Raw genomic sequence first — 26,400 nt, forward strand, 5'->3', positions numbered from 1 at the left:
TGTCTCTGGTGTTTTCTTTATTCATTCATCCATTAGGTTGTTTCCATATCTTGGCAATTGCAAATAATCATACCATAAACATGGGAATACAGATATCTCTTTGAGATACTGATTTCCTTTCCTTCAGATATATACACAGGATTGTGATTGCTGGGTCTTATGGTAATTCTTTTTCTTATTTAGTAAGGAAACTATATTGTTTCCAATAGTGGCTGTGCTAATTTACATTTCTTCCAATAGTGCAAAAAAATTCCCTTTCCTCCACATCCTCACCAACACTTGTTATTTCTTGTCTTTTTTTCTTTTAGCCATTTTAACAAGTGTGAGGTGATCTCATTGTGGTTTTAATTTACATTTCCCTGATGATTAGTGATGTTGAGCATCTTTTCATGTGTTTATTGGCCATTCAGGTGTCTTCTTTGGAAAGGTGTCTATTCAAATCCTTTGTCCATTTTTTAATTGTACTATCTGTATCTTACTACTGGGTTGTATGAGTTCTTTATTTTTTTTTTTATAAAAACTGCTTATCAGATGAAAAGTTTGCAAATATTTTCTGCCATTCCATATGTTGCCTTTTCATTTTGCTGATAGTTTCTTTTGTTGCTCAGAAGCTTGTTAGTTTGATATAGTCTCATTTACTTATTTTTACTCTTGTTCCTTGCACTTCTGGTATCATTTCCAAAAAACTTGTTGTCAAGACCAGTGTTGAGGTGCTTTTTCCCTGCATTTTCTTCTTGTAGTTTTACAATTTAGGGTCTTACTTTTAAGTCTAATCCACTTCAAGCAGTATATATGCTTGTATCTTTGACTGCTTGCTGGCCATTAACCTCAAAAAATATTTTGAGAGTTCCCTGGGGCCTTGGGATAACTGCTTTCCCCTTCAAAAAGAATTTGCATTTGCATCTGCCCAGTACTAGGGGCCTCATACTCCTGGACCATATCCGGCTAAATTCAAGTCCTGAGAGTCCCTGGGCTAATTCGAGCACTCAGAGTACAAATCTGAGAGAGGATTCTTCTGGACCCTCCTAACGAAAGGTCTCTGGAAGCCACAACCCCAGAGGTCCATTTTCTCCTCCATTGCAAAGATAGCAAGGCAACCATCTGAGCAGTTCCCAGTGGTGGCAGAGGTAGGAGAGAATAACCTAAATCCAGTTCATCCATACCTGAGGATGTAACATCTGGGGCTCCAGCTCAGAAGAAGCATCCTCCTGCAAAATCTCCCACCTCTGTAAGCTGTGGGCCTTGACCTCTCCCTGGACACGATGACAAACATGGAACCAGAGCTCAAACAGCTGTGGCAACAATATGTGCCTTCTGGATAAAGACAGCCTTGGTGCTTTAATATTCTGCTTACCTCCCAGTTACAGGATCTCATCCAACACTGGTCAGATCTTGAACATTTTTAAACTGCTGTATACACACACATACACATATTCATACATATACATATAAACTTTTGTCCAGCATACTATATTGTTGTCAGTGGGAGGGTTAATCTGAGTTACCCAATTTACCATTACCAGAAACAAGACTTAGATGACACTTCTAAGTGTCTTTGTCAAGCAAATAATTTTCCAGATCTATTTCATTTTGTTTATTTGTTTTTTAGCACACTTTTCCTGTGCCATAAATATACTTTGTATGTGGTACTCCCCTTGCTGTAATACTTTTTCCTTCCCACATTGTCCTTTACTGAGCTCTTTTTTAAATGTATCCCATTTCTTTTATTTACTTACTTACTTACTTATTTTTTTAAGAGAGAGAAAGAGAGAGAGTGCGCGCGCTGGGGGAGGGGTGGGTGCAGAGGGAGAGGAAGAGAGAAAATCTTAAAAAGTCTCCATACCCAGCACAGGGCCCAACACAGGACTCGATCTCATGACCTGTGCCAAGATCAAGACTCAGACACTCCACCAACTGAGCCACCCAGTTACCCCTAATGAACTGACTCTTATTCATCATCCTTCAAGATAGCCCAGGAATCATCTCAGGAAATCGTATTGCATTCCATTCCCAAATCATCAGAGTTGGTGTCCCCATGCACTTTACCGCAGACAGAGAAGACATGTTTAACAGTATAAGTATTGCAGGGGTTCTAATCAATACTAGTAGACACACAGACAAATAAGAACAGATGCCAGCTGTAAATGACCAGTACCTATGTGTACTGAGTAAGTATCAGCAGTGTTCAAAGAAAACAATAAGGTGTGATAACATATGCGTATTATCACAGTGCACTGTTTTGTAATCTGCTGTTTACATATCCCCTTTGATAATTTGTGAGGCCATTATGGACTGAGAACAGTCCTATTCACCTGGAATCTAATGTTGCATGGGTTATTGGTACAAAGAAGGCCCCAATAAATACTTTTTTCAATGAAGTTAAAGAAATGTTGTTTTCGTGGAACTGTTTAAAAAACTCATTAAATAAATCACTTCTTGGGGCGCCTGGGTGGCTCAGTTGGTTAAGCAACCGCCTTCCGCTCAGGTCACGGTCCCGGAGTCCTGGGATCGAGTCCCGCATCAGGCTCCCAGCTCCATGGGGAGTCTGCTTCTCCCTCTGACCTTCCCGCCTCTCATACTCTCTCTCACTGTCTTCTCTCAAATAAATAAATAAAAATCTTTAAAAAAAAAAAAAAAAAAGAAAGAAAGAAAAAAAAATAAATCACTTCTTATCCTTTCACAGCTTTAACCACTGGAAGTTCATAAACAATGAATTCACTTCACTCATCCTGTTGGAACACCTCTGCTGAACTTTTAAACAAATCCTGCAATAAAGAATCTGCTTATCAAACCCTCAGAATTGTGGATACAATCATCCTCCCTTCTATGATTGGGATTATCTGTTCAATGGGGCTGGTTGGCAATGTCCTCATTGTATTCACTATAATAAGGTAAGAGTTTCTATTGTTTTCCAGAATTTAGGCACATTCCATACTCACTACATGAATCCTTTTCCCTCTATAGGATTTTTCTTAATGAAATCGGTTTTGGAAAGATTTGGTTAAGAGCATTAAAGAAGGTTCTACAGATATTAGCATCATGTATTAAGTACCATCTGAATTGCAAAACTCAAAATGAAAAGACAAACAATGCTTCCTGCTGGGTTGGTAAATTTTTAGAGCCATGATTCTCAATCTTAGCCCCATATAAGATTACCTGGGGAGCTTTCAAAAATCCTAATACATAGTTTCATTCTAGACTAATTAATTCAGAATCTCTAGAGCTGGAGCCCAGGCATGGAGTAAAACTACAACACAACCATTTTATTTTCAACTTTCAACAACAGGAGTTATCCTGTGTACAGCTCAGAGATGGTTATACAGCCAATAAAGATGGAATTTTGATATTTATTCTTAAAAAAAAAACAAAAACTGTGCCCCCCCCCAGTTGGTTAAAGAGATTATTTTGCACTCATTTGGGCAAGAGAGAGACTCCACCTGATCACCCAAAGATTCAGGCAGTCACCAAGCGTGAGCTGTTCCCTTCAGTGTAGACCAGCCCTATGTAGGCCAAACTGAGAGCCATCTGCTCCCAACACCTGCTGGCTTTGCTTCACATCTCCCACCTCACTCAGGTAATTCCCTCCGTCCTCTCAACCCCGTGGCATAAAGCTCAACCTGGAAAATAATAATAGATTTACTTGTTTCCCATGGGTTCAGAGGTAGTGTGCAGAGTCAGTGTGCCCCATCACTGCTTGATATCTTTGCTATCCTGATAATTTTTACATTTAAGCTTTACTTGTTTTAATCAACATAAGATCTTAAATGTTATTGCCCTAGTCTGTAATCATGCTTATAATCATCATTAAAGAAAATTTCATCCATGCTTCTATATAAGAAAACACAGTTGAGAGTACCTCCTAATAGGTGAATATTAACACATAACTACAACTACAACAGTCTTTTGCGTATCATATTATACTTACAAAGCAGATTGCAACTCTGTTGCAATCTCATTTAATCCTGAAAAGAGCAGTACTATTATTATACCCATTTAGGGAAAGAGACTTAGGAAAGAGAATAACTTGTCCAGCATCACACAGCTAGAAAGTGATAGTCCTGGAATTGAACTCGGATCCCATTATTGAGAATCCCAGGCTATTTTCTCCACACTAATAAAAACAAACAAATTGGGGCACTTGGGTAGCTCAGTCGGTTAAGCATCTGCCTACCACTCAGGTCATGATCCCAGGATCCTGGAATAGAACCCCACATTGGGCTCCCTGCTCAGTGGGAGCCTGCTTTTTCCACTGCTCCTCCCTGCCTGCTTTCTCAAATAAATAAATAAAGATCATTTTTAAAAAATCATCAAAACTAGAAAGATGGGTGTATCTACCATGTGGATAAAAGAATCATCACAGAAGCAATTAAGAACAAGAGCAGCCATCATGATGGTGATGGAGATGACACACCCTCCCTGAGAAAGCTCATAACGGGTCGCTTTCCTCAGGTGGCTTCTCATCAGCATGCCCACTTTCAAATTTTTATTGTCATTATCTCTGCAGTTAAGTGTAGCATTATGAATGGCATTTTTTACATCATCCATTACTGAAGATTTATTTAATATATTAGAATTTTACTGTCAATGAATTCAAGGTATTTTGTATTGTATCCTGTAAAGTCATTAGTGAACATCAAGCACTTTATTTTTTTTTATTTAAATTTTAAGTAGTTAACATATGGTGCAATATTGGTTTTTGGAATATCAAGCTTTTTACATTAATTTTTTTAAGTGCTAGAAGTAGTTCAACGCAGTATGTATTACTAATACCTATTGCAAGCCCAGCACCAAGGGTTATGAAAATATCAAAGAAATGTGGCAGCATCTGACTCTAAAAAGTTCCCATTTAGTGGAAAAGATTTAAACACATAATCAGGGTGCCTGGGTGGCTCAGTTGTTAAGCATCTGCCTTTGGCTCAGGTCATGATCTCAGGGTCCTGGGATCCAGCCCCACATCGGGCTCCCTGCTTGGCAGGAAGCCTGCTTCTCCTCTTCCACTCTCCCTGCTTGTGTTCCCTCTCTTGCTCTCTCTCTCTCTTTCTCTCTCTCTGTCAAATAAATAAATAAATATATATTTTTTAAAAGATTTAAACACATAAAACTGAAAAATAATATAAGACATCAGGAACAATCAAGTGAAAAAAAAAAAAAAAAAAAAAAAAGATGGCTCAAATAATGAGTTCCAGGAAGGAAAATAGAGGTAATCAGATATTCTCAGGAAGGCTCAAGGAGGAAATAACACCAAGTAGAGAGTTAATAGTCAAAAGCATGAGAATGTTTCTAGCTCTCTCTTGTTTGCCTGTTGCTCCTGCTCACTTCTCCTTCCATCTTCCTCTCATACTCCTTGGTATTTTTGCTGGCCTCTCCTAGAGATACATGCAGCGTACCTCACACCCATAGATCTAGCCTTGAGGAGAAATCGAGTTCTTTGCAGAACTGGTTGCATTTTTTACAGGCAACAGTTATATGCAAAGACTCTTCAATGTTAAATTTCAGACACTGTGAAAAGCTCTTGAAGAGGTCTATGGGGACAGAGAAAATTCTTGGTTCCCCTCAAATTACACCAATAGATAATGGTCTGACCCTATCTACCCATCTGGAGACAAATCTGGAAAAAAAGAAGAAATGTGGAGTATGAACTCTTCCAAAAGTCGATACTGAGCTATAATTCCTGGAAACAGATTCTCAGCATAAAACAAATAACCATTTAACTAGAAAAAAGAAAACCTGTGCCATCATACTGACCAATTTATTTGCAATGACTGTGAAAAATCTGTCCTTTGTGTCATTACCATTTTATAGATAATATGTGAGAAGATATATGTTAATGGAGAATTTAAGATGAATCTTTTAGTCCCACAAAAAACATTTGGAAGCAACTTAATTTTAACTTTCATTACTAGGACTTTAATATTTTTCTTTGCAAATTGCTCTCCAAAAATGTATTCATCTTTTAAAAGTCATGTGGAAGCAAATTAACTTTAATTTCTTTTTTGGCTTGGAATTAATCTAACACTTTTTTTTTAATTGCTCTCCAAAAATTTTAAGGCAATTTGTTATTAATATTTTCATCATGTTTTGCCATGATCTTCTACTTGTTGCCTTCTTAACAGATGGGTGGCCTAATTAGAATACTAAAACTACCCTAAAAATAAGGAGAAATAGATACATCTAAAGATTTAGGGACTTTCCTATTTATGATGAATATTTATCTCAGAAAATGAATAGAACTAAAATCAGTAAGATCATTAGTGATACTGGGAAGAAAGCAATGAACTAACTTCTAACTTTGCACAGGAAAACTAGAAACATGTATGAAAAAAAACAGATTTGAGGAAGACGGAGGTTCTGTGTGGCTATTTTTAAGAGTAAGAAGCAATTTGTGCATTACAAAGGTGACTATAAAAGTAGTGAGGCCAGATCATTACTAGTCTGTCACACGTTAAATTCACAGCTAGTCAAAAGGAAGCTAGATTAGAAAAATGTAAGAGGGAAATTGGGCCAATTATAGCGTAATCATTTCTCCCTTTTATTCTTCAGAGAGAGACTAGCGAACTTAACCCCATTACATAACTATGTTCCACGGTCTCAGTGGGCCCTGGGAAGCTACTTCCACAAAGGGGAGGATGTTCTTCTCCATCAGTCCCTCACCCCTACCTCCTGAACACATCATTCACCTGTCTGCTGACAGTCAGCTTCATGTGGGCAAAGACTCTAAGGGATGCTCTTCTTCCTGATAAATAAAAAGTCCTCTTCTATCATTCCCTAACCTCAACTCCCTATAAAGTCAACAAATTCACACTAAATCATGAATTATTAAAACACCTTACTTTAAACCCTCCTAACGATGTCTACATTTTATACAGAGATTACAAGAGGGTCAGTGCTTTAACCTGAAGGAACACTAATAATCTGATGGTGGGAGACCATTTGCTAAGACAGATGGGGAGGGGAAATACTTAGAAAAAGGCTTCTTCCTTTCTCCAAGTCAGCTTAAATCATAACTACTGGCTCCCTCTGACCCAGCCCTCAGCCATTCTCAGAGTATCAGTCATACGTAAGCTCTTACAGATAGACCGTACTTTTGCTGCACACATATCCTATGTTTTAGATACTGCAGAACTTTTCAGTCACATCTATTCACCTGAAATGGAAAGTTGTTGAGAGAGCCTCCTTGCGATGTGCACCAAGTGCACCAAGACAACTCTGGAATCTAAAGGGGTTGAATGCCTTGCCCAAGGACACTATGGGGGCATAGAAATGAAAATGAAAGGTTCTCTTTCAACTGTATTACACTATGTATCTAGAGCAAGGCTGACAAATATGTCCCTTGACCCTAACCTTTCCCATCCTTGCCAGTCATCTCCAGTCTGAGCACAGGCTTGTCCTGTAAGTAGTACCTGGGTGAAGATGAAGAATTCTTTCCAGCACAGTGTGCTCCACAAAATCACTACTAATCCATTGGGGTTGGTTGGTTCAAAATAGGAATTTAATTCAATTCGAGTTAAAAACCTAATGGGGGCTGGTAAGAAAACCCAGAGATACACAAAAGCAGAAAGCTTCTACCCTGTCCTACCACCATCTCCCACCCCAACACCACTTCCCTTCTCCTGGCCCCTGAGCTGGATGGAGAAAAAGAGGCAGGTGGTTTTACCGACCTCAGGAGTCTGGGCTGCCTAATGGGAGCTACAGCCAGAATGGGGTCTGGGGCCATGGAACAGGGACTATGGAATGAAGGTGGAACCATGGATGGAATGCAGCTACTGCCCAGAGATGCCAACAGTAGAAAGAACAAGGAATTGCCCTGGCCTCTCCTCTCCTCCATCTTCCAGTTTCCCCCCAGTAGTGCTTCCTATTGGCCAAAACCAACCAAAAACCAGTTGGCAAGGACACCTAGGAACAGAGCTGGAGAAGGTGGGGAATGGATTTGAAAGCAAACTGACCAGCGAAATGGCCTTCTGTGTGTGCGGTGTTGTATGTTTCAGCAGTTTTCTTTAATCCATAGCATATATTCTCATTTCTGACTGTAAAATGTAAACACATTTTTAATAAAAAAAAAATTTTTTTTAAGATTTTTATTTATTTATTTGACAGACAGAGATCACAAGTAGGCAGAGAGGTAGACAGAGAAGGAGGGGGAAGCAGGCTCCCTGCTGAGCAGAGAGCCCGATGCGGGGCTCCATCATGACCTGAGCTGAAGGCAGAGGCTTTAAACCACTGAGCCACCCAGGCACCCCTTAATAGAAAAATTTTAAAGTCAAAATCAGTCCTATTACTATTACCCAATAGGTAATCACTGTAACCAATAGATAAATGATTGCAACATATTTTTAAACACATGTTGACATACATTATTTAGATGTTACATAAATGTATGCTATATACATAATTAGGAATTTTTTACTGAATCAGTATGTTTCCCTTTTGATTAAATATCCTTGCAAACTATGGTTTATAACAACTATATAATTTATTGCAGGGTAATGAGGAAAACAGTAATTTGTTTTATCATTCTCCAAATTAGTGAACATTAGATATGGCCATGTTAACCATATGGAAAACATGTTAGCTAAAACGTTCACACTAGTCTATATTTTTTATTTTAAATGTTTGAGTCACGAGAGACAGAAATCTAATGAAGCCTGGCAATGGAAAATCTGAAGATAAATTAAACCTAAAAAAAGAATGCAAGTTATATAGATAGAGATTTTACAATTTCTCTTTATTTGTGTTTTAATTTCTATGCTGTCACTTTGAGTAAAGAAAGCAGTAATAGACATAATGTGTATTTTTGTTACCCTATTATCTTATGCCCAGATCATCTTTTGCTTCAGAATTCTCCTTTTCTATACAGAATATCATTTAGAAACACTTAATTTTTTTAATTGCCAGTTAATGGCCTGTACTGTCCTCAACAATGGAATTACCATAATTCATTATCAGTAAATGATGGGTCCTGTCTGGAGAAGAGCAAGGGCCGTGAATCTAATTGCTGCAATTAGATCCTAAGCAAGCACTTTATATCCCAATTCAAATGGAAATAACATCTGCTTATAGGCTAAGATTTATGGGAGTTTTTGTGATGTTTCTGCTTTGTTTTTGTTTTTTTTTTTTTTTTTTATAATCATATATTTTTTATATACATATATTTTTATCCCCAGGTCTGTGAATCACCAGGTTTACACACTTCACAGCACTCACCAAATCACATACCCTCCCCAATGTCCATAATGCTTTGTTTTTTTGTTTTTTGTTTTTCAATGTGGAAATTTTTCTACCTGACCTCTAGGGTCTATCCTTCATCCCTGCTATCTCCCATTGCCACAGGCCTGGAGAAGACAGGAGGAGAGACCAAGGACAATCCTTGGCTGCTCTTCTGGTTGACAAGATCTTTTCCTCAAATCTCTTCTCATTTTGGGTCTTTCTGATATGAGTCATCCCCTGCTGGGGACAAGGAGTCAACATAATTTATAGTGGCATCGACAACGCCCAGAGTGTGGTTGCTGAGTCAAGTACTCAACGGCAGTAACTTCCCACACAACTTGGACTTGCCAGGGCCTGGGTAAAATATCCTCGCTGACTAGTCTCACAAGAGGATTCACTGGCTTAGAAATAAAATTCACGGGCTGTAGAATTTTTAGCCAATGAATAATAAAGACACACACTAGCCTCCAAGCAAGGAGCAAAGCCCTGAACTAGCAACTGTGACATAACCTTAGGGCTAATTTTTTATATGCTCTTAAAAGTCTTATTTGTCCTCAGTTCAGATGCCACTTCTGCCAAGAAAACTGCTTTGACTGTCCCCAAGGGAGGGACAGAGGCCTGTTTTGTGTGTCCCTGTGCTTGTACTAGCTTTCTCTCATCGCCCTACGGGATCGTGTATTTAGATGTATCTACAGTACTAACTCTTTGATGCTCTGGTTTATAGATTATTTAGCTTTGCAGCCCCAGAGCACAATATTATGCTTGACCTATAATAGGTATTCAATAAAATATTTGTTGAATTAATGAATATCATCTCTCAGATAAAGATGTTACCTGTTTATTATTGTATGTCCCAACTCCTTGAACACAGGGACCAAGTGAATTTTTAATATAAATTTCTGCTCTTAGGAAATTCTTTTGCCTATGAAGAAGAGTGCCATATCTAGGTAGCATTGAAATCACTCCCTCAGCAGAAGCCATGAGATCATCCTCCCGACCTCTACCTGTCTACCCTTTTCAGATTTCTTCTCTTACTTTGTCTGGATTTCGACATCTTAATTTATAGTCTTTGCTAGTGGGTTAAAGTTTCTTAGGATATTTCTAAGAAAAGGTTGAAATTTCCTTAGCAATGACCTGTTAGGATTGACTTCCACTTCAGTGGGGGGAAAAAAATGCATTATACGATGGAAACCATTTGTTTTCCCTGTTCTGCTATCTTTGGTGATAGGCATAAGCAAGGACTTAGCCTTTCTCTGGAGTAAGCTTCAAGTTGGTATAATTTGTTGCTATGTAGAAACTACCTCCAAAACTTAGTGGCTTAAAACAATAAACATTTATTATCTCACACCATTTCAAGGGGTGAGAATCCAGGAACAACTTAACTGGGTGGTTCTCTCAGTGGCTTGGAGTCTCTCACCAAGCTGCAATTACGCTCCTCTCCAAGGCAACAGGAGCATCTACTTCCAAAGTAGCTCACTCACACACCTGGAAGACTGGTGCTGGCTGTTGACAGCATGTGGACCTCTCCATGTGGATGTCCCCAAAGAGTTGCTTGAGTATCTTCCCAAGATGGCAGCTGGCTACCCCAGAGAAAATGATCCAAGAGAGAGCAAGGAGGAACTCTATAATGCCTTTATGTTCTATGTCACACATTGTCATTTCCACCAAATTACATGTGTGAAAAGTGGGTTACTAAGCCCAACCACCCTCAAAGTGACAAAACTAGGTTCCACCTTTCAAAAGCAATATCAGAGATTTGGTGGCCATATTTTTAAGCTACCACAGTTAGTTATTAGATATGTAGTTCAGAATGTTTAAATATGCACAAGACTAAGCATTTGTATGTGCATTTGGGTAGGTGTTCCTTTAACTTCTTTTTAAAATTCATTTTTATAATTAACAATTTGCAACAGGTGGCATAAATTGAAGAAGGGGCATATTGTCAATATCAATCCTCAGTTTCCATGCTTTTCTTTCAGGTCCAGGAAAAAAACCATTCCTGACATTTATATCTGCAACCTGGCTGTAGCTGATCTGGTTCACATCATTGGAATGCCTTTTCTTATTCATCAATGGGCCCGGGGAGGAGAGTGGGTGTTTGGGGGGCCCCTCTGCACCATTATCACGTCGCTGGATACCTGCAACCAGTTTGCTTGTAGCGCCATCATGACTGTGATGAGTGTGGACAGGTAAGTAAAGAAACTTTGAAATAGCTTAACATAATTCAGAAGTGCCTGTTATTTCCCACTGTCATCCCAACTTAAGCAACATTGGTGCTGGTTTGTAACAGCCAAGTTCCTCTTCCTTTGCTAGTTTCATTGGAGGACTTAAAAATCTTCTTTCCAACTTTCATAGAAATATATATATATATATATATATATATATATATATATATATATAGTTTTAAGATTTTATTTATTTACTTGACAGAGACAGATCACAAGTAGTCAGAGAGGCAGGCAGAGAGAGAGGAGGAAGCAGACTCCCTGCAGCAGAGAGCCCGATGCGGGGCTTGATCCCAGGACCCTGAGATCATGACCTGAGCCGAAGGCAGAGGCTTTAACCCACTGAGCCACCCAGGTGCCCCGAAATATGTTTTTTAATGGAAAAACTTAAGACACTAAAATCTGTTTTTGAAAATCATTCTTCTTAACTATAGTTTTATTTATAATTCACTGAAAGATTTAAAAAAAAAAATCTGGAAATCATGAAAGGTTGGAAGCCAGAATGAGTGCATCGTTCTTGCAATAAGGAAGCTGAGGTCCCAAGAAGTGAGGGGCTTTTCTGAAGGCACTTGGCAAGTCAGTGGCAGAGTTGAGAACTAAAGTAGGTCTCCTCACTCTGTTCAGGGCTCTTTCTGGTATGTTCAATATCTTACTGGTATGTTCAATATCTCACAGACTCCTGTGATCACCTAGCATTTTGAAGGAATCTGGGGAATAGATCTGGGCTCCTGAATAGCTATAAAGAGATGTTCCAGTACCAGGAAGACCATTTTTATACCCCTTGTTATAACTGGTTAATGCAAATGCTACCATTTTACATTAGAAGTGCATTTGACTGTGACCTGGAATGTACCACAACCATATTCACCAACAATGTAAACTAGTGTTATTAAAGGAGACGATAGTGATGGTGGGTACTTGTGAAGCCAGTGAGTGGTGGAGCCCAGTCCAGGACCAAGCTGTCTCTAGAGAGGGCAGGTTGCTAGTAATTACCTCCTTAACTGGCCTCTGTAGGACGCAGGCACACTAGGATGTCCCTGCATCATTCAGAAGCTAGGACCTCCAGACTAGGTCTTAGCAGCTTTCTCCAAAGAGAAACAAGCCCTAAAGACACAGTAATATGCATAACGGGAATTGTCTCAGAGACCAACCCACATAAAGTCTCCATCCATCTTCCCATCCCTACCCCAAGCCAGCACACTTAACCGCCACCCGGATCTGCTTTATCTGTCTCCCTTGTTGCCAATATATCACATAGTTTAATTTATTTTATGTGTGCATGTATTTGTGTACTGTTTATTGTTCAACTTCCCCTGCCCCTCAGAGGTAAATTCCACAAAGGCAGGGTCTTTGATCATTAATATATCCCAAGTATCTGTGTGACAGTGCCTGGCACAGGGGTGCTCAGAAAATATTGATGAATGAATGACTCTCAGTCTTGAGGGCTATGTTAAATTGCCCTGGGTCCATCTGCAACTCCTTTCTCAACTCTGTCTCTTTTACCCTTCCACATGTGCCTTTGGGGTGGAGAAGTGATGAACAGTTTTTCAAATGAATTAACAAAGGAATAGCAAGGTTTAAAGAAATCATTCACTGAATCATTATTATTCAGACATGAATAATGATGGTGATGTTCAATGTACTTTTTATAACCTGTTGCTTTCCTGTAAAAGAATTCTCAAAATATAGAGTGTGCTTCTCAATTTATAATTAACACTGCATTTTTAAAATCAATGTACTGTGTAGGTCTGGTTAGTTCAGCTGATGCCAGCCAAGGCTGAAAGTGTCTTGAGTAAAGCCTGGTGAGCCTGCCAGCCTCCCAACACAGGGAGAGGGCTCTGCACAGGGCAGGCCCACTGCAAGAAACTTAAGTACAAGTCTTACCAACTGTAATCCCATTCTCAGAGATAATAAAATTTCTTGCAACCCTAAACCCTGAAAGCCGGAGAGTATTGGCTTTTTCTTTAAAGAAGGAAAATCATACCTCTTCTGTAAACCTCTTAAGCAAACAAAGAGAACGGACATTGTCCTCATTGGAGCAGACCAGCTGTACACAGGTTCTTTTACTGTGAGTGAATGTGTGCATGTGCATATGTGTCTTATATACCTGAATTTCATTTTTTTTTAAATCTAGTGGACACACTATGCTAAAATTTTACTTCAGAATTGACACTAGGACCCTTATCCTTCTCTCTGCCCTCACTCGATTACATGACCAGAGAAAAATGAAGTTTCTATAAAACTGAACCTTTTCCTCTTCAGCATTTCTTTGAGTTCCAACTGTACTATATGCATAAAACTTCAACCATATCTTCAATTTTTTAAAAAGAAATGTACTTCTCTTTGCAAGGCCATAACCATGGCATTGACTATGTCAGTGCCATCAGCAAGCCTTATTGCTTATACATTAAGTGTTTTTTAATTGCGAATTCAATAGAGCCCAAGTTTTAAGTGTTTCTGATCATTTTCATCCTTCTTGCTCTGATAAGTAATATCTACATGTATGTGTAGTGTTTCCAAAGTGGGTGCCTACCTCCAAATCCATACTAAAAAAGTTCTGTAAACGTCCAAAATATTAAAAATATATACCTCCAAATGAAAGCTGCCTAGATTACTTTTGTAAATAAATTCTCTAGAACTTCAAAAATCAGTAAGCAGAAGCCAAATCCCCTATTCATTTATTCACTCATCCAGCAGATTTTTGAGTATGTCTATAGGCCAGGAACTCTGCTGGATATAAGAGATACAGCAGCATTAAACTAACAGTCAAGGTTCCTTCCTTCGTGGGGCTTCCACTCCTGAGATGTAGACAGATATTAAGTGAAGAGTCACATGGGTGAATCTGCATTTCCACACAATGATAGGTACTAGGAAGGGAAAGGAGAGTTCCCCTACAATCTGCATATATAGTCACGGGCCCTTGTAGAGAGTGAGTGGTCAGGCTTCTCTGAGACACAGACACAGAGACTCCAAGGAAGAGCAAGAGCAATCAGAGGGAGCCAGGCAGGTAGGACAGCATACACCTGGCCCTGAAAGGGAAGAGAGCTTGAAGGCAGGCCAGGGAGAGACTAACACAAGCTACAGCCTGAGGGACAGGCAGTACCAGGTGAAGAAAGTCTTTGCAAGCCATGGTAAGAATTCTGAATTTTATCTGAAAGGCCATGGAAAGCCAGGGAGGGGTTTTCAGCTGGAGGAAGGAAGGTGTTGGGGTGAGGATACAATCAGAGAAGATTCCCTTATCTATTGATGCCGTAACTCCTTCACCCTTTAATCCCTGACAGAATGATGGCTGGGCATCTGTACAATCACTGCTCCATTCCCTTCCCCAGCAAGGGGGTGGGGGGAGGAGTCCTTCTTTCCTTAGCCACAGATAATGAAGGTGCCGTGTGCAGAAGGAGGAGTGGCTAAGGTACCTTGAGCCTCAAAAGTCTCCCTTCATGCCAAATGGTCCCTTAATAAGTATCCCTTAGAAAGTCCTGCCTTTTATGCACAATTGAAAGAATAGGGAAAAAGAATGTTTTTTTTCTTTTTATAAATCTTCCTTAAGAAGATTCCTTAAATCTTCCTTAAACATTAAATGACCATCAAAACATATTTTACATTAATGTAATGTCTACAAATACTGCCTTCCAACACCTGCACCTCCAGCAGAAGTGTGTGTCCACAAACACTCTTCCTTCTGGGTCTAGCCTCTTTAGTTTCCAGTTGGTTCTGAAAAATTCTTCTTGGATTTCCTAGAGAACCAAATATATATGGTATGTCAGGACTTCACGTTTAATTCATGATTATCCTTTTTTTCTGAATCAGAAATGGGGAAAAAAAGAGAGAAGAAAGAAAACACCCTTCCCTATGAAATTAGCCCCCATCCCCCCTCTGGGCTCCAGCCTAAGTTCCTTGAGGAATTTGCATTGTCTGTACCAGTCACGTTTGTGTGTCCTCACTGTGATTTCTGTGAACTGAACCTCCAGGAGCCTGGGGCCCCCAATGGAAATCCATCTGGGCAAAATGTCTGTCCCAGTGCGCCAGAGCCTCATCCCGCCAACGGGCTCTCCTACCAGCCAGAGCACTTGCCTCCTTCCTGCCTCTGCGTCACTAAAGAGGGCCTCTCCCTCCTGGAGGAAACCCCCACTCAGAGACAAAGTTTTCCAGAGCCTAGCCTGCATGGGAACCACCTTTGTAGAGAGAGAGTTTGCACAGGACTAAATTTCACCATTATCAGTGTGTTCGTGGAAACGACAGTTATTTCAGTGAGTGGTTTATTCAGACTTGCGGGGTCAGGAGTTGTTTTCTCTACAGGTACCAGCCAGCTCTTAAAAAATATAACTTTCTTCTACCCTGATAGAGGTGTGCTTCAGGGAGGATAATAATACTAATAATTTACTCTTGTCATGAACCTTTCATCCTTGGAGCTCAGTGCTTTTATTGATTGTTCCTAAACCCTTCTTAACGGGCTTTGCAGGTACTTGGCTCTCGTCCAACCATTTCGACTTACAAGTTGGAGAACGAGGTACAAGACCATCCGCATCAATTTGGGCCTTTGGGCAGCTTCCTTCATTCTGGCGTTGCCTGTCTGGGTCTACTCGAAGGTCATCAAATTTAAAGACGGCGTGGAGAGTTGTGCTTTTGATTTAACATCCCCTGACGATGTACTCCGGTAGGTTGTTAAAACTTAAGAAAAATAGAGTTGAATTAAGTTGTGGAGTGCTTCATCCTCCTTGTCAACGTGTGAGCAGCCGTGCAGAGTGTCCTTGGGGACCCTCCAAGGGGCAGTCTCCCCGCTTACTTTTCTGCTTTCCGCAATCAGGTTGGTAGTTCGATTTTAAGGGGAGGGTAACCCTTAGAAAAAGATTTGGAGTTTAATTACGTAGCTTCAGTGGACAAAAATATATTTAAATATGGATTTTAAAGGTCCATGGCAACCAGGTACAACAGAAACACAAAAATCAAGGCAGAGGCAAAATTTCCAAAAGGGTCTAGGAAGTTACTGAGACTCAGACCGTATCGGTATGCCACTGGAGTTTGGTTGAATGGTGTTCCTCCCAAAAAGAGATAGTCAAGTCCTAATTCTCAGGACCTGTGAATGTGATCTTATTTAGAAATAGGGTCTTTGGGGACGCCTGGGTGGCTCAGTTGGTTAAGCAGCTGCCTTCGGCTCAGGTCATGATCCCAGCGTCCTGGGATCGAGTCCCACATCGGGCTCCTTGCTCAGCAGGGAGCCTGCTTCTCCCTCTGCCTCTGCCTGCCATTCTGTCTGCCTGTGCTCGCTCTCTTCCCTCTCTCTCTCTCTGATAAATAAATAAAATCTTTAAAAAAAAAAAAGAAAGAAATAGGGTCTTTGCAGATATCATTAAATTAAATGAAGTCACGCTGGATTAGAGCCAGGCCCAAATCCAGGGATTTGTGTCCTCCTGAGAAGTGAGATTTGAAGGGACTCACACAGGAGAAAGCTTGTGGATACTGAGGCAGAAACTGGGGTGATGCATCTACAGGTGAAATAACACCAAGCACTGCCCAAAACTAGCAAAAGCGAGGGGAAAGGCATGGAACCGATTCTCCCTCAGAGCTTCCCAAAAGAGCCAGCCCCACCAACACCTTAGTTTCAGACTTCAGTCATCATAATGGACACGATAAATTTCTGTTGTTTCAAGCCATCCAGCTTGTGGAAATTGGTTACAGAGCTCTCAGCAGCTAATACAGCAGCCAACACAGGGACTTCTCACATTTTAATTTGAAAAGAAAAATTAAATGAAAAATTTTATTTGAAATTTTGAACACAGCATTGGAGTCTATAACTAAAATTTTTTGATGGCCTACTAAGTGCCACGTATTGTGTTAGGTGCTTTTTGCATATATTATCTCAAGTCGTTCTGGAGGATTCCTTTTTCCCATACACCACTTGTTGAAGAGATGAGTGATTTCTGCATCATGTAGTCATGGCCTGAGAGAGATGGTGCCAGAGGCCCTTGCAAGGCTGCAAATCCAGTAATGAAAATCTCCAGAGGACTGCAACATATGTAGGATTTATTGTTTATTCGTTATTTCTCCCACCAGCACTGGCTGCACTTACAGGTAAAAGCCATCTACCAATCTAAAGGGAAATGATATTTATTTATTTGACAGACAGAGATCACAAGCAGGCAGAGAAGCAGGCAGAGAGTGAGGGGGAAGCAGTCTCCCTACTGAGCAGAGAGCCCTATGCGGGGCTTGATCACAGGACCCTGAGATCATGACCCGAGCCGAAGGCAGAGGCTTAACCCACTGAGCCACTCAGGTGCCCCGGGGAAATGATATTTAATCACCACTGGCTGATACATTAATATGGACCCCAACATATCTAAAGAGGAGCCCAACCTGAGATGACTGTATGACTTCAGCCTTTGCCAAAGAAATAATTCACAGTTTTGCACCAGAACCTGCTTCTGTTCTTTTTGGTTAGTTGTCATAAAGGATATTCTGAAGTTCTAGCCTCTGTGGATCCTCCTAGAGTTAAGTTCTTATGGGGAACTGAGACTGGAACCACTGTACGGCTTTCAGAGTCCCTTGGGCTCCAGGTGCTCTCTCTCCCTGTCACTCTGTCCACACCCACCCAACGTGGGCTGCCTGCTTCCACCAATGCCATGCTTCTTCCCAGAAAGGAGGACACCTGGCATCTGTACAGAAATGGAGTTGGCCTACCTGAAAATTTCCCCTGAGGGAGCATGGAGGAAAAGACTGGCCTATTTCACAGCAGGCCCTTTGAGAGACCATCTGGAGTCTTGATTACAAGCGTGGGTTGTGCAGCTCAACTGTCTGTCTGGGTTCATCCTACCCAGATGCTCATCACTAACTAGCTGGATGACCTTGGGCAAGCCACTTCCCACCACTGTGCCTTAGTTTGTTCCTCTGTAGCAGAATACTAATGGCAATTGTACTCATGGGGTTGTAGTAATTCAGTGGTTTAAAGTATGTAAAGTACTCATATCCGTGCCTACTCTATAATAAATGATACCTGCTGTTCATTATTGTTGTTAACAACATTAAAAGATAATGGTAATACATATTCTCTCCTGTTCCTACTCCGTAGCCTCTGGCTTGGCTAGAGAAGAGATAAGCACTGTTGCTAGCACACAATGGAAAGCAAGAGCTTTTTTTTTCTTTCAAGATTTTAAATTCAAGTTAGCTAACATATAATGTAGTATTAGTTTCAGGACTAGAATTTAATGATTCATTATTTGCATAATAACACCCAGTGCTCATTCCATCAAGTGCCCTCCTTAATGCCCATCCCCAGTTACCCCATCTCCCCCCCCCCACCTCCCCTCCAGTGAACCTGTTTGTTCTCTATAGTTAAGAGTCTCTTATGGTTTACCCCCCTCTCTGTTTTTATCTTATTTTATTTTTTTCTATGTAAAAGCAACAAAAATCCTTACCTTTTCCCCAAGGACTTTTATCTTAAGCCCCCCAAAATTTGAGAACCATGCCTCATAAACTGTAAAAGTTCCTGGCATTGGGAATATGACAGTTATGTCTTCTCTCTTTCTCTCTCTCATTTTACAGGTATACACTTTATCTGACGATAACAACTTTTTTTTTTCCTTTGCCTTTGATTTTGGTGTGCTATATTTTAATTTTATGCTATACTTGGGAGATGTATCAACAGAATAAGGATGCCAGATGGTAAGTGTTTACCCCATTTTGCTTTACTTGTTGAAAGAACAATTCAGAGATCCTAAAACATCTACAACAGAAATTTAAACAACAATCACTTGAAACATACATTTAGATGTATGGGCATTAATGTATACATGAGTGATTTCTGAAAACAGGACAAGTTCTGAAGCAGCTATTTGAGTATCTCTCAGTGATAAATGTCACAATCACTGATGTAATGGTTTCATAAAAATGTAAACAGAACTCAAGATACTATTTAAAGAATATCTTTATGTTTGTCATCAACAATGTTATTTAAATGTTTTATTTGTACATTTCGCAGAGTTGTATACATATATGAATATCTTAGATGCCATGTATAACTTTCTAACTTCTATGTTTTAAATTTTTAATTTGGAGGATAGGGGTCTCATTAACACATGAATACTTAGGACAAGATTAATTAGTACTAAGTAAAGCCAAAGACTTACTAAGACAATAGACTTGGGAAGAAACGTTAAAGATATTTGTCTATAAAACTCTATGAATAGGGGCACCTGGGTGGCTCAGTGGGTTGAGCCGCTGCCTTCGGCTCAGGTCATGATCCCGGAGTCCTGGGATCGAGCCCCACATCGGGCTCTCTGCTCGGCAGAGAGCCTGCTTCCTCCTCTCTCTCTGCCTGCCTCTCTGCCTACTTGTGATCTTTGTCTGTCAAATAAATAAATAAAACAAAAAATCTAAAAAAAAAAAAAAAAATAGTTGTTGTTTTAAAAAAAAAAAAAAAAAAACTCTATGAATAAATCTAAATTATTTTCTAGGGGGTCCTGGGTGGCTCAGTCCATTAAGCATCTGACTCTTGACTTTGGCTCAGCTCATGGTCTCAGGGTCCTGAGATAGAGCGCTGCCTGGGCTCCATGCTCACTGAGGGGTAGGGGCTTGGGGAGGGTCTGCTAAGGATTCGCTCTCCATTCCTCTCCCTCTGCCCCTCCCTCCCATGCACACGTGCTCTCTCTTTCTCTAAAAACAAACAAACACATCTTTTTAAAAAATTATTTTCTACTTGAAATTATCTATGCCAAGTTGTTTGAGTGAGTCAGTGAATATATAACATGTTGGGTTTTAAAAATATTATTAAAATTTGTTGTCCTTAGACTGGACTACTGTATTTATTTTGGACAGACAAAATCACTAGATTTCCCACACATAACTTCCTCTTAATTAATCCCCTCTTAATCCCTTTCATGTATTTTAACCTTCCCTCCACCCACATCCCTCTGCCAACCAGTTTCTTCTCTAGTTTTAGCCTATTTTTTGTCTCTTTTTTTTTTTTTTGCTTTCTTCATTTGTTTAGTTTCTTCTACGTATGAGTGAAATCATATGGTATTTGTCTTTCTCTGACTAACTTAGTTCCTTCAGCATTATACTCTCTAGCTCATCCCATGTTGTTGCAAATGATAAAATTTTATTCTTTTTATGGCTGAGTAATATTCCATTATATGTATATATCACACATTCTTTATCTATGTTTATCGATGGACACTGCAGTTGCTTCCATATCTTGGCTATTATAAATAATGCTGCAATAAACACAGAGTTACATCTATCTTTTTCAAATTAGTGTTTTTGTATTTTGGGGGTAATTACCCAGTGGTACATTACTGGATCATATGGTAATTCTATTATGGTATGTCATTGCAAATACCTTCTGTCATTTAGTAGGTGGTCCTGTTGTTTTGTTGATAGTTTCTTTTGATGTGAAGAAGCTTTTTATTTTGATATAGTTCCAATAGTTTATTTATGCTTTTGTTTCCCTTGCCTCAGAAGACCTAGATAGAAAAATCTTGCCATGGTTGATGTTAGAGAAATTACTGCCGGTGCTCTCTTCTGGAATTTTTGTGGTTTCAGAGCTCACATTTAGGTCATTAATCCATTTTGAGTTTATTTTTATTCATGGTGTGATAAAGTGGCCCAGTTTCATTCTTTTGCATGTAGTTGTCCAGTTTCCCAACACCATTTGTTGAAGAGAATGTCTTTTTCCCATAGCACATTCTTGCCTCTTTTGCCAAAGATTAATTGACACTATATATATATATATATATATATATATATATATATATATATATAGTGGGTTTATTTTTGGACATCCCAGGGATAATCCCACTTAATTGTGGTGAATGATTTTAATGTCTTGTTGGATTCAGTTTGCTAATTAATATTTTGTTGAGGATTTTTGCATCTGTGTTCATCATAGATATTGGCCTATAGTTCTTTTTTTGTAGTGTCTTTATCTGGTTTGGTATCAGGGTCATGCTGACCTCAAACAATAAGCTTTCCTTCCTCTTCTATTTTTTGGAATAGGTTGAGAACAGGTATTAACTCTTCTTTAAATGTTTGGCAGGGAAGCCCTCTGATCTGGATTTTTGTTTGTTGGGAACTTTTTGATACTAATTCATTGCTTGTAATCAGTCCATTTCAAATTTTCTGTTTCTTCCTGATTAAGTTTTGGGAAGTTATACGTTCCTTGGAATTTATTCATTTCTTTCAGGTTGTTTAATTTGTTGGTATATAATTTTTCATAATATTTTATTATCGTTTCCATTTCTGTAGTGTTGGTTGTTATTTTTTTCTCTTTCTGATTTTATTTGAGCCCTTTTTTTTTTTTTTTTTTTTTTTTTTTTTTTTTTTTTAAATGAGTTTAGCTAATCTTTTATCAATTTTGTTTATCTCCTCACAGAACCATTTCTTGGTTTCATTGATCTGTTCTGTTATGGGTTTTTTTTGTTTCTGTTTCATTTGTTCTGCTATATTATTTACTATTTATTTCCTTTTATTGATTTTGAGTTTGTTTGTTCTTGTTCTAGCTCTTTTATATATAAGAGTAGGATGTTTATTTGAGATTTTTCTGCTTTTTGATGTACGCCTGTATTGCTATAAACTTCCCCCCTAGAACAGCTTTTGGTGCATTTGAAGGATTTGGGACCGTTTTGTTATCATTTACATTTGTGTCCATTTTTTAAACTTCCTCTTTGATTTCTTGATTGACCCATTCATTATTTAGTAGCATGTTATTAAATTTCCATGTATTTGTGTTCTTTCCAGATTTTTTTCTTGTGGTTGATTTTTAGTTTCATAGCATATGGTCAGAAAAACATATATCATATGACTTCGATCTTCTTTAATTTTTTAAGACTTGTTTTGTGGCCCAAGATGTGATCTATTTTGGAGAATGTTCCATGCACACTTGAAAGAAAGTGTATTCCACTCTTCAAACGGAATGTTGTGGGCGCCTGGGTGGCTCAGTGGGTTAAGCCGCTGCCTTCGGCTCAGGTCATGATCTCAGGGTGCTGGGATCGAGTCCCACATCGGGCTCTCTGCTCAGCAGGGAGCCTGCTTCCTCCTCTCTCTCTGCCTGCCTCTCTGCCTGCTTGTGATCTCTCTCTGTCAAATAAATAAATAAAATCTTTAAAAAAAAAAAAAAAAAAAAAAACGGAATGTTGTGAATATATCTCTTGTATCTATCTGGTCCAATGTGTCATTCAAAGCCACTGTTTCCCTGTTGATTTCCTATCTGATCTATCCATTGATACAAGTGGAGTATTAAAATCTCCTACTATTAGTGTATTAGTATCAATTACTTCCTTCATTTTTGTTTATAGCTGCTTTATGTATTTGGGTGTTCCCATATTGTTTCCATAAATATTTACAATTGTTACATGTTCTTGTTGGATTGTTCCCTTTTTGACTATGTAGTATCTATCCTTTGTCTCTTGTACAGTCTTTTTTTTTAAGTCTATTTTGTCCAATATAAGTAATGCTACCCCAGCTTTTTTTTTTTTTTTAACCTCCATTTGCATGATGACTCTTTTCTATCCCTTCACTTTCAAACTGCATGTGTCTTTAGGAATGAAATGAGTCTCTGGTACGCAACATATAGATGGGTCTTACTTGTTTATCCATTCAGTCACCCTACCTTTGATTGGAGCATTTAGTCCATTTACATTAAAATTAATTATTGATAGGTATATACTTATTGTCATTTTAAAAATTATTTTATGGTTGTTTTTATAGTTCTTTTTTTTTTTCTCTTACCCTCTTCTCTCATGGTTAGATGGCTTTCTTTGGTGATATACCTGGATTCCTTTCTCTTTATATTGTGCTAATCTATTACTGGTTTTTGATTTGTGGTTATAATTAGGTTATATATGACATTTTATGCATAGTCTGTGGTCTCTTAAGTTTGAACCCTAGATCTAAAAGCACTAAATTTTTACTTCCCTCCTCTCAATATCTTAAGTATATGATATTATACTTTACATCCTTTTATCTTATGAATCCCTAGGCTGATTATTATAGATATATCTATTTTTGCTGCTTTTGTGCTTTCTGCTTTTCTTACTCCTGCTTATGATCTTTCCTCTCCACTTAAAGAATTCCCTTTAATATTTCTTCTGAGGTTGGTTTAGAGGTGATGAATTTCTTTAATTTTTACTTGTCTAAGGGACTCTTTATCCCTCCTTCTATTCTGAATGATAGCCTTGCTGAATAGAGCATTCTTGGTTGCAGGGGTTTTTTTCTTTCAGCACTTTGAAAATATCATGCCACTCCCTTCTTGCCTGCAAAATCAATTGAAAGTCTTAAGGAGTTTCCTTGTTTGTAAATGCTTTCTTTTCTCTTGCTGCTTTTAAAATTCTCTATCACTGTTTCTTGTTACTCTAATTATTATTATCTTGTTACTCTTGCTGTGGATCTCCTTAGGTTGGTTTTATTGGGAGCTCTCAGTGCCTCCTGGATCTAGAGGTCTTTTTCCTTCCTCCAATTAGGAAAGTTTTCAGCTATTATTTCTTCAAATAAATTTTCTGCCCTCTTTTCTCTCTCTTCCCTTTCTGGAATCCTTGTGATGCAAATATTATTATGCTTGATTGTGTTACTGAGTTCCCTTAATCTATTCTAATTTTTCAATTTTTTCTTTTCTCTTCTGTTAAGTTTGATTGCTTTCCATCATTCTGTCTTGTAGGTCACTGATCCATTCTTCTGTTTCCTCTATTATACTATTTTGTGCTCACTTTGCCAGCACACATACCTCTAATCTACTATTAATTTTCTCTAGTGTATTTTTACTCTCAGTAATTTCTCCAGTCCACTGAGTATCTTTATGATCATTACTTTAAATTCCCTAACATTCCCTAACAGGCATTTTGCTTATCTCCATTTCATTTGGCTCTCTTTCTGTGACTTTGTCCTGTTCTTTCCTTTGGGGCCCATTCCTCTGATTCTCATCTTATCTAACTCTGTTTCTGTTTCTATGTGTTAGAAATATCAACTACATCTTCTGCTCTTGAAAGTAGTGGCCTTCTGAAGAAGAGATCCTTTAGTTCACCAGAACCCAACACTTCAGGGGTCTCTCCCATACATGTTGCATGTCCTTACTATTATGGCTGAACTGCATTTCCCTTTAGTCCAGTAATTCATTAGTAATGGCTCTCTTTGCCTCCTGTGGGCAAGGTTTTATTTCTGTGTTGTTAATGGATCAGTATGGGGTTGCCTTGGGCTTAAGTTGGGTCAAACCCGCATCTGCCAGAGTTGCAGTCACACTGAACTGTAAGGCACTCTCCCTGAGTTGTCTCCTGAGAAGCTTTCATTGATGGTCAGTGCACAGCACTTTTCTCAGAAATGCAAAGAGCATAACTCATACTGTCCAGTTATGCCTCAAAATGGAAGAAGTTAGAGGAATGATGGTGCCTGCTGTGATAAACTACAGAGGAATCATTACCTTACAACAACTTTCAGTTGCTATGCTTTTTTTTATATTATTCCCCAGGCTTATTCATCTGCTTCAACTATGTCCCTAGAACATTTCTATTAAATGCTTAAATATAACATGACAAAACTTGGGAATTTTGAAATATTTTTTATTTTGGAATCATTTTAAATTAATAGAAAAGTGACATAAACAGTAGCAAGAGTTCCTATATATGCCTCACTTCGTTTCTCCATTAATATTCTACCTTACCATGATGCATTTGTCAGAGCAAAGAATATTGCATTAGGACATTACTACTAACTAAACTCTATCCCTTATTGGACTTCTCCAGTTTTTCCATTAAAGTCCTTTTTCTGGTCTAGGAGTCAATGCAGAATACCATATTGCATTTGGTTGTCATATCTCCCCAGTCTCTTCTGGTCTATGACAGTTTCCTAATTTTTTTATTTTTCATGACCTCAAGAGTATTAAGGAGTACTGGTCAAGTATCTTGTAGAATGTTCCCAATCTGGATTTGTCTGATATTATATCTGATATTATGTCTGATATTATATATCACAGTTAGACTGTAGATCTCTGTTTTGGAGCAAAATCTGTTCTTCTCATCACAACATATCTGGGAGCACATGGTAACTGCATTACATCTCTGTTGATGAAGTTCTAAGAAACCATTGCCCACAATTTCTATGGTTGTTTATATTCTGTCTATCCTAATGTTTCCTTTGTAGTTACAACCCCAGTGTTCCAAAAGAGAGAGTGATGAAGCTGACAAAGATGGTGCTGGTGTTGGTGGCAGTCTTTATCCTGAGTGCTGCCCCCTACCATGTGATACAACTGGTGAATTTACAGATGGAGCAGCCCACACTGGCCTTCCATGTAGGCTATTATCTCTCCATCTGTTTCAGCTATGCCAGCAGCAGCATTAATCCTTTCCTCTACATCATGCTGAGTGGAAATTTCCGGAAACGCCTGCCTCAAGTGCAAAGAAGAGTGACTGAGAGGGAAATCAACAATATAGAAAATACCTTGAAATCAAGCTTTTAGGAAAGTATATGGATCACCAAAAGTCTAGATAGACTTGCCTATGTTATTGGTATTATTAGAAAGGGCAGGTGAAGCAGCGTGCTTGTGTCCATCCTTCCTGTGCCCTTGTGACTCTTAGGAGCATGAAATGGACAAGTAACCATTCAAATGCAATGATTTTAATATGCTAACTTTACTAAAATGTAAATATTTGTCTGCATTGAAAGTGAGGAATGGGATAGTCTAAGATACCTGAACTCCATGGTTGTGGATGTTATTTCAGTGTATTATAAACTAGTCACTGATAAAAAGTCATCCCATGACTATTAACTGAAAACTCACAAAGAAATCTGACCTTGCCATCCATACTTTGCTCACTGCAACAGTGCTCTTGAGGTTTCTAGGAGGGGAACATTGTACAATGAGGTCTGAAATTTGGCCACTTTTTATCTACAAAATTTCATATGGTCCCATCTAATGTCTTTGATAATCAATTCCACTTGTTAGCGTAACAGTCACCATGTATTGAAAATATGCAATATGTAAGATCACATGTAA

The 26,400-nt window shown here is 38.8% G+C and overlaps 1 protein-coding gene across 1 annotated transcript; it reads left to right on the forward strand.

Annotated features, from left to right (window-relative positions):
• The first annotated feature begins 2,688 nt into the window (after nt 1–2,688).
• On the forward strand, nt 2,689–25,863 carry MCHR2 (melanin concentrating hormone receptor 2). The gene is made up of 5 exons (XM_059176323.1): nt 2,689–2,891; nt 11,184–11,393; nt 15,889–16,083; nt 18,966–19,085; nt 25,548–25,863. Exons 1-5 carry the CDS (start codon nt 2,710–2,712, stop codon nt 25,861–25,863), a joined length of 1,023 nt encoding a protein of 340 aa, XP_059032306.1. The 5' UTR covers nt 2,689–2,709.
• Nucleotides 25,864–26,400: the final 537 nt, after the last annotated feature.

The sequence above is a fragment of the Mustela lutreola genome, chromosome 6 (genome assembly GCF_030435805.1).
Source record: "Mustela lutreola isolate mMusLut2 chromosome 6, mMusLut2.pri, whole genome shotgun sequence".
NCBI classification, from domain to species: Eukaryota; Metazoa; Chordata; class Mammalia; order Carnivora; family Mustelidae; genus Mustela; species Mustela lutreola.

Coding starts and splice junctions, on each gene's coding strand:
- MCHR2 (XM_059176323.1), top strand. CDS start 2,710: ATGAATTCACTTCACTCATCCTGTTGGAACACCTCTGCTGAACTTTTA. Junction 16,084..18,965: donor TCCCCTGACGATGTACTCCG/GTAGGTTGTTAA, acceptor CTCATTTTACAG/GTATACACTTTATCTGACGA. Junction 19,086..25,547: donor CAGAATAAGGATGCCAGATG/GTAAGTGTTTAC, acceptor TTTCCTTTGTAG/TTACAACCCCAGTGTTCCAA.